This window comes from Colletotrichum karsti, assembly GCF_011947395.1.
Source record: "Colletotrichum karsti strain CkLH20 chromosome Unknown Scaffold1, whole genome shotgun sequence".
NCBI lineage: Eukaryota > Fungi > Ascomycota > Sordariomycetes > Glomerellales > Glomerellaceae > Colletotrichum > Colletotrichum karsti.
The window spans coordinates 409074-418340 of record NW_024065901.1 but is presented as its reverse complement, the minus strand read 5'-3'; the positions used below and the strand labels follow the sequence as shown (position 1 = coordinate 418340).

At 53.8% G+C, this 9267-nt stretch overlaps 1 protein-coding gene across 1 annotated transcript; it reads left to right on the top strand.

The window, feature by feature from the left end:
• Positions 1-965: 965 nt before the first annotated feature.
• CkaCkLH20_00086 (C2H2 finger domain-containing protein) lies at positions 966-2753 on the top strand (the record flags this gene model as incomplete). The annotated part of the gene is made up of 1 exon (XM_038882806.1): positions 966-2753. One exon carries the CDS (start codon positions 966-968, stop codon positions 2751-2753), a length of 1788 nt encoding a protein of 595 aa, XP_038751511.1.
• Positions 2754-9267: the final 6514 nt, after the last annotated feature.

Below are 9267 nucleotides of genomic sequence, written 5' to 3'. Positions count from 1 at the left end.
ACCTAGGTATCCGTCCTCGTGGAGACGAGACGAACAAGCAGAGTGGCAGACCAGGGCGCAGCGGACAGCCCTGGCGGCTCCTCCCACCCTCCATCATCCACAACCCTCACCACCACCGCCTGTTGTCGTGATGGTTTGCAAATCCCAGGCCGGCCCCCATGGCCCTGCACCAACGGCCACGATGGGCTCCTGTATAATTTTATGTACATACACATGCAAGCCAACAGAGGCTCATCGTCGTATGGTGGTGTGCTCTCTCCTCGCCAGGGCCACCCTTGGGTTCAGGGGTGTCTGCTGCAGGCGCCGCAGCGCGTGCTGATGAGGATAGACTTGTCGACTGCCAATCCTTACCCATTCCTTGCGCAGCTTCTCACTTCTCACTCGCCCTTCAGTCTCCCGCCCAACTCCTTCGAGTTTTTGAGGCTCTGCGGCTCTGCGAAAACAGTACGTACCTCTTTCGTTCGGGGTTCTGCTCTTCCCCCAAGCTCCTCTGAGGAGACGCCTAGTGGCTGCCCTTGCAAACCGTCTTCCTGAAGTCCGGCCACCCTATCGACTTATAACAACCTGAGCTCCGCCACGCTGCGCCGGCAGGTCTCTGATGCCATCATCATGTCTCCTACTGTTCATACCAAGTGTTGAGAGGGTTTCCTATGTGCTCTCGCATTTGTTGGACACTTTCGTTTATATAATCCATCTATCCCGTCGTCGGCTAAGTCCCGGCTTGGACGCATACTTCTCAACCCAAGTCTATCAGCTCTGTTGTCTATCAAGGACGCATCCAACTCCTACCTTAGTCTGAGGTCTTATCCGGACACCACTACACCAACACATTTTTTGGTCTGGAGCATTGCCTTTATCCCAAGACCAACAGATACTCCTCGAGGAACTCAAGTACAAGACACAATCTACTCGGCCCTGTGAAATATCTTCTTCACTACTTCTTGAGCAACACATAATCAGTCGTCATGGACTACGCCAACCAGTACGAACATGCTCCCCAAGAGCATTACTACGAACCCCAGAGCTTCAGCCCCATGACAATGCCTTACATGGACGGAATGAACTCCTGCACTCCCGTCGACCCAAGGCTCCAGGTGTATTCCCAACCGCAGTTCCAGGCAGCCTGGTCTATCCACCATCCAACCCACCAGATCCAACAATACATGGGAGAGCCGCGAACTTCCTTCTTCAACCCCGGCCAAGTTCACGCTATGCAGGACATGAACCACACAGCTCAAAGCATCTACCACCTCCCGCCCGCTTCACAAAGGCGACAAGACTCTCCCTGCTCCCAGACGTTGTCAAGCTGTCACTCCAACAGCCCTCCCACAGAAAGCGACGTTCTCCCGTCGACTCCCCCAGACTGCTCGGCCATCTCTCCGAGTATCCAACCCAAGCAGTACACCACCGACTGGGGCTCGCAGCAATACCAGCTTCAATCACTGCTTGGCATGGGTTCGCAAAGCACTGCCTGCGTTAACCCCCACGAGGTTCTCTCCCAGGTGATGTTTGAGAACGAAGTGGTACCTATGGAATCGAGCTCTGAGCAGGTATTCGACTTCCGCACCGAGTCTGACGGCATCACCACCGCCCACCCCAGCGCGTACCCCTCGCGACAAATCACTCCTATGCCTGTTATTAAGCAGGAGGCCCAGGTCAATGAGCAACCCTTTCAGAACACATACCCTGACCCAGAGTATGAGACCCCCGAGCGTTCGATCAAGGTCGAGGTTTCTTCATACGAAGATGACGACAAGGATCTGGACTTCAAGCCGAAGGCTTCCAGGAAGCGCACCCGCAACCCTACTGCCAAAGTCCCCTCCAGTTCTACACCCGAGAAGAAAAGGCCAAGGGTCAACAGCAATGGTTCCAGCCACGCTACAAGGTTGAACCCGGCTGTTCCCTCTCGAGGTACCAGGATTCTCTGCACCGAGTGCAAAACACAATTCTCGGACGAGAGCACCTATCAGAAGCATATGAAGCAGCACCATACCCGACCCTTCGTCTGCGTCTTCAACTACGCCGGCTGCCCGTCAACGTTCGCCAGCAAGAACGAGTGGAAGCGCCATGTGAGCTCGCAACATTTGGCCCTGAACTACTGGCTCTGCACCCAGGATGGCTGCTCAAAGACGACCAACCCGCCCAACTCTCGACGCTCTTCCTCTTCCTCATGCTCCGTTACGCCGACACCACCTGCTCTTCCCAACGGCGCCATCTTCAACCGTAAGGACCTTTACACACAGCACGTCCGCCGCATGCACGTTCCCCCCAACGTCCGCAAGGTCCAGAAGCAGAAGAAGCCCACCCCCGAATGGGACGAGCACCTCAAGGGCCTCCAAGCCGAAGCTGAGCAGACACGCTGCGAGCTCCCACGACATATGCGCTGCCCTGCCATCGGTTGCAGTCACGAATTCAACGGTCCGCAGGCGTGGGACGAGCGCATGGAGCACGTCGCTCGCCACCTCGAGCGCGCCGCAGACGGCAAGGAGGATGTCGTTCGTTTCGGCGGCAAGGGTGACTTAACACTCACCGAGTGGGCCTCGAGCGCGCAGGTCTACGTCGTCCGCAAGACAAACACACCCGAGGGATGGGAGCTGATCAACCCGCTCAAAGGCGAGGTAGGTCCTTCCTCAGGTAACGGCAAGCCAGGAAGTGGCACTGGCTACGCTGCCCCCTCTTCTTCTCCTTCCCTCAAGGAGATTGTTGTAGCTGGCGGTTCCGACGAGGATGCCGAGGGCGAGGACGAGGAATGATCTTGCCCAGAGGCCTCTTATACGTTCTTCATTGACATCTCCACACTCATGTCGTCAACTAGACGTCCTGGCATTTCAAGGCGTTCTTGACAACTTTACGATACCTATTTCCCTATTTTTCAAGTTTTATACCTACTGTCATGGGTGGTGTTATTGATTTGAGCTTTCTAATCTGATTTTGGCGACTGACTGCAATGGGGGAAAAGAAGAATCATTAATCAGGGATAGAAATGGCACACGTGGGATAGGGCCACCGGATTTCATGATTATCACGACTCTCCAATTTTGATAGTATATTGATACCAATTTGATCTGCAATCTCCAAAATCACAACTTCTCTAATATCCGCTGATGATTGCTCCGTGTCACAGTTCACTGAGTGTCTCACGATACCGGAACCGGTTCGTCGTAAACAAGGCGGCAATCCATGCGCGAGCCCCTGAACACCGCGCAAATCCCCCGCGTACATTTGACGTTCCCGAGCCTTGCATTAATGGCGATAAACATCATCTCAACGCGCTTAATGGGGCCCGCCTTATGTTGACCACGGTCGTGTTTGAGGCTGGCGGGAACGGCGTACGCTTCGCGGCTGCCAGCGAGAAGGGCCACTTACACGACCACCACTTACACCAACTAGACAGGTAGCGACACCTTCTCTCCACCGCTCCGGCGGCAGTCAGGCCCTCCTCTGGCCGGGGCAGCCCTCGGACCCTGAACATTGCGGCTCAAAATGCTTCTGGCGGCGCTAATCGAAACGAGGTAGACTTGAGAGCCGCCCCGGAGGGTGAGGAGGGTGAGGAGGGTGAGGAGGAGGAGGGAGGAGGAGTAGCAGGGGCGTGCTCCGGGCGGAATGTACGGAGGCGTGTAACGGTGCGAAAAATTCTGACAGGTGGCCAGCATGCGGCATCCAAACGCCGCTGGCCTGCATGAGGGTAGTCGTGTTTCTCGGGTCCATCTCCCCGCCTACCTAGGGCCTCAAACTTGTCAGTTCGTTCCGTACCCGTGCCCGTACCCGTACCGAACCACACACGCCGTCCAGCATCTCATTTGATTCAGAGTGCTGACGCCATCACAGCATTCCGCCGTTCCGCTTCTCCTCGTCCTCCCCAGCCGAGCGCGTTTCGGCCCCCAAAACTCGCGATGGTGACCACACGGGCGAAAAGCCCGCTTTTGCTTTTCGATCCCTCCGCCTCTGGAACGCCTTCGCACACTCTTGCTGGCCCGAGACACCGCACAACGAACTGATCGAACGCACCAGACCGGCCGGACCAGACAGCGCAGGTTGACAGGCGGGGAGCGAGGGCTAAGCAATGTCAGCACTAGTACGCGTTGGATACCGTTGGCCCTGCAGCTGGGCCGCCTTTTCGGTGGGATAGAGTGATGACCTTGGCCTGCTGCCCTGCTGGCCCCCTCCCCCCTCTTCCTTCATCGGGTAAGGATAGGGAGTGTATTTGGAAAAAAGCAACACAGCCACGCAGGTTGCGTTGCTGGGCTGGGCTTTTTCTTTAGGGCTAGGGGGGGTTGGAAGAGGAGGAGTGGGAAGATAGTCCTGTCAAGATTTAACGTTACTTGCATTCGGAACCAGATAATCGACTGACAGCGCCGCAGGCGGGCAGATGGACAGGTGGGAGTGTGAAGGGTACTCTATCCGGTGGGCGCAGCAGTCATCAACGCTCTGTCTGCAAGGACGCATCATAGGCATCCTTGACGCATGCTTGATTTGATGTTTGATTGTCGTGGCCGTGCCGTGCAGCGTGGTTATGTTGCCAAATATGTAACCAACATTTGGGACATTTGCGAGGTGCATGCATATATCAACTTTGGTTCATCTTGGCCCATCTTGGTGTTGTTGACCCTGGTCCCCTTCCCCCGGTAGACCACCTTCTCGGGACCGAAACGCTTATAATGTTGATTGATACCGGGGTGAACTGGCTGTTTTGAGGTCTTCGTGTTCTGGGTGCCCGGGTAGGGTGACGAGGGTGTTCATCTCACCGATGGTTGTTGCTGCGTTCTCGGGGGGACTGTGCCAGAACCGGAATATGCACATGATCAGGGTAGAGAGTGAGCTATTCATAGATGCTGCAGCTTCTTGCGAAGTCTTGGATCATCGATGCCAAGGGCCTCGAGCCAACTTCATGGGTGGCTGCCGGTAAACCTGTAAACGGATATCACATTTACGGCGCGAATGATTCACGAACCGTTTTTGAGCATCCTCGAATCCCACTTTGGAAGCATCACTATGTGTGGCAACTCATATGCCGACCTGGAAACGCGAGTCCTAAAAAAGTTTGTCTCATAGTCCTTCTTTAGATGAAAGTCTCCCATGAGATACTACTATTCCAGACTTCATTTTCTGTGAGAGGTCCTTGGGTACTGCTAACAACTTCTACAGCTCTAGGCAGTAAACTTCAGGCAGTACATAGAAACGATTGCGTATTCAAATGTGAAGGCTGTCCAGCCTTCATACCGTGCAACCTGTACGTATAAGTGTAAGTGTTCCATCGATGCCAAGTCGACCGAGTTTCACGACGCATGATTCCTCTCATCGCAACAATCAGCCTTGTCACTGGAGAGGCAGTTCTTTGAGGCAACCTTTTCATCGTCAACTTTCACTTTTGCAGGGCTGTCTGCCTTAAACAACGGCATTCTCATATCGACAGGACTGGCTTCATATATGACAACAGCTGTGTTCTGATTCTCATCTTGCCTATGCGGTTTTGTCTTTTCTTTTTACAATATGGATATCTTCTACGTCCAATTCTAATGATGTTTCTCGCAAGAATGATTTCTCGCAAAATACTGACCGGGCTTGCAGTTGAGAACGCCTGCTGATAATAATCACACCGTCCTCTCGAGACTCAACTCACCAACACTTCCTCAAAATATTTCCATGATCCGCTCTCGCCGTCCCCTAGGCGATAATTTCGAGTCTGGTAGCTGTTTATTCGTCGTATTCTGTCCAGGTAGCATCTTATTTTCGACTCGTCAGATCGGGATACTGCGGGACATTGAACGGATTGGTTGAGTGCAGTATTCACCTCCAGAGACAACAGGGAGGAGGAAAAAAAGGAGTCGAATGGCAAAAGGCACAATCGAACCTTTGAGCTCCAACGATCAGAGTAAGCGTGTCCGGATCAGGATCGTATTGAACGACCTAACCATCTGGGCCACCTTGCCCTGCTCGTTGGTGAAAGGAAGGAGCGCAAACCTGTATCTAAAGGAAGGAGCCCAGGGAAGAAGCATCGGGAATGGACCGAACTCGAAAGGGAAAGTGCGCGTTCGAGGGCATACAAGCGACTGCATACACCCAAAGATTTTACAGCCAGCGTCTCCTATCCTCATGCTAGATTGCCTTGCCTCCATGGCGGATAAAACCAAACAACACTTAGTCTCAGCTATGGTTTGTGGAGCTTGATCATTGCATAGGAAACGAAGGGGTACCTCACCGCAGTCTTCATCTGAACGAAAGCGACCTCCAGCGACCGGTGACCATATTCCCATAATGGAGTGGCCTTCAATAATAGCGAAACAAAGATGCTGCTGGTTTCAATAATGTAGCCGACCTAGATGAAGTCCAAGTCGCCGTTACCCAGTGCAATGTGAAGGCATTGACTGCGCCAAGCATGCGTATGATATGAACATGGCCCTGAGAGCACAGGAGACCACCACCGGAGGGACGCAACAACACAGGCTAGCTAACATCTAATGGCAAACCGATACTGACTCTTTATTTGCAGATGGACTTTCCAAATTCCAGTAGAATATACCAGAGCTCGTCATGGGACCTGCGCCACTGTTGTCTGGTATCAACATAGCGAAGGCAACAAGAAGAAAACGATAGACCAACAGCTGTGCCAGAACCAGAAGGTGATGTCAACCGAACGAACTCTTAATTACCCTCTACTTTGGATTGTCATAGTAGTACCTGGAGGTCCAATGATCGCCGGGCTATCCTTTACGTTGGAGCACTTAGCGGCATACATCCAGATGAAGACAGGGGTCGTAGCTCAGAGGGCCAAAAGATGGGAGCTAGATAATAACATCCTGAAGGCGTATTGCTGTGTTAATAGCCAGGATGAGGGCAAGTTTCAGAAATTTGATGGAGATACCGGCTAAGAGCAACTCCGCTGTAAGATTGATTTTCAAGTAGCTGAGCCTCCCTACTTGGTTGAGGCAGTAGCAAACGTGCCGCATGTCCACCAACCACTTGAGACAGAAACGCGAACAACTTAGCCGAGGCGGAGTTTGAGGAGGTCACAGGATGAGTCTGGTCGGGGATGAGATACCTAATGCGTCGAAAGCTGACAGAGGCTCTCAGTGTTGGCGACCAACATGCCCTCATGTCCGTCCGCGGCACCACTGAGGCAGCCGCCGCCATCCTGGCAGCCTGTGCGGCAACTGAACATGTCTGCTCTTGATGAACCATCAGCAAGCCGGCGAGCTATCTGCGCACACAGCTTTCTCAGCCTCCACTGGCTATTCCGGTCTCTCTTGCCGAAGCTCGACAACAGTGCTTCAGCTCATCGACAGGGTTCGCATATGTGCAAAGTGCCGCCAGGGGGGGCAACGACATGGGCCAGCTATTCGGGCGGCGGTGCAGATGAAGACCAACAGAGGTGTGAGAGGTGGAATGGGCTGAGACACCCATGGCTATTTGTGGTAGTCAGATGTTCTGCAACAGTTCTGGGAGCTTGCAACAGCCGTTGAAGCTGGCATTGAGGATCGGCGTCCTGAGCCAGTACGACGTTGAGAAGATAGAATCATGACGTCGACGCCGCGAGGCCTGGAGAAGCTGAGGTGCAGAGCAATGAAAGCTGAGCAGCACACTTCTAGCCGAAGGAGAAAAAGAAATGTGTAGAAATCCTTCCGCCGGCGAGAAGCTGTGTCACCATCACCACCCGATTTAGCCCCCTCAGCCGCGCAAGTCATAACGCAGCCAAGAAAAGTGATCGGCCCGTTCACTGCAATGGATGCGTTGTCGGGGTTGATACAGCACCTTTTCGTGAGACTATGTCTTCGGGCATGGTTTTCTTTCATGTGTTGGTGAGCGGGAAGGTGGTGGATTTGATAGGTGTAGGTAGTTGAACGATGTAGTGCCTGTAGGCAAACAGACAGCTTTGGTGCCTGTCCACACGTGGTTCACAGGGTTGAAGCCGCTGGAATACTTCGACCTCGTTCGCGACATTAAACTGTCAGCGGACGGGAGCTGGCGCTGTTGAGCCTCACGCTGATCCGTGACGAATTCATGCCATACGTCATTGAAATTGACGTACGAGACTCTTCCGGGATGCAGAAACGCGACCATGCCCAAGCCCCATCCACAGCACTTCTGCCTCCGTATCCGTACAGCAGCCCCGGTTTCGCGATAGATGCCGTGTCGGAAGTCATGATGGTCCCGAGCACGGGATGTCCTCCGGAGATGAACAGGAGGACGGAGATGCCAAGGCGGAGTAAGCCTGCAAGATGGGTAGCGCCGGACGCTGGCCGTGTCCGTGATACGGAGTGGGATTCGGTGCAAGGGTGTTCTCGTGTCGTGGCTGGATCCAAGTTGTCCTGTCGAGCTTGTCTCTCACAACCGGGATCTGATTGGAGTCATCCGTCTCCAATACATAGCGATTGAGGGGCGTTTGTGGGATCATTGCCCGGTGACAACGGGCTGCTGAGTCGCGCTGAGCGCTGCCAGTGTTTTTGATCGCTAGACCTAATGTTTAACGGTTTGGGCTGGTGTGTGGCTGATTTGGTGGTTTAATAGCGGTCGTCCGGCATCGAGCGCGGCTGGTGAGCTATTGGCGATTTCGTGTTTTAGCTCCATCATGCCGGCCTTGCGGTTCGTCTTATCAATATGTCCCCCAGTTGATGAAGCCATGGATTCGCATGCGGCTGGGTGAGCTGACTGCGTTGTTAGGAGGAGGTCCATGGAATCCGTGCCCTGATTCTAGGGGTCCAGCACACGACGGGGCACCGGGAGGAACCAAGGAGGAGCGAACAGAGCCGGCGGGAACCCCGCCAACAGCACTGCCGACCATGCCATCAGATGCGATGATAGGACGAGAAGGAGCTCTAGCAGCCTGCGCCCCCGCTCCCTCCGCAAGCTGAGCCATCATCATAGTCCCATCAGGTACTTTACGAAGTACACAAAGGCGGCTGGTGATACGAGGAAACGGGAAAAGGCAGTAGGAGCAATTTGCAGCAGCCAACTTTGTTTCTCTTCTTTCATCAATCCCCTCAGGTGCAACATCTTCCATTCTGCTGTTCCTTTACAATCCTTCCGCTTCCGGCCCTGGCTCCCCCCGGCTCGCTTACAATCCACAAACAACCCCAAAAGCTGAGGTGAGAAGCGCTTAGCTACGTCATATCGTCAAGGCCATCCATCAGCCATCGGCCATCAGCAGCAACAGTCAGCACATTGACTTGACCTCATATTCACGCAATCTGCCCACTCAACCTCATTCTTCTCTCCACCTTCCGGTCTCGATACACAATCTAAAGAAGCTACCTTTCCACGACCGCAATC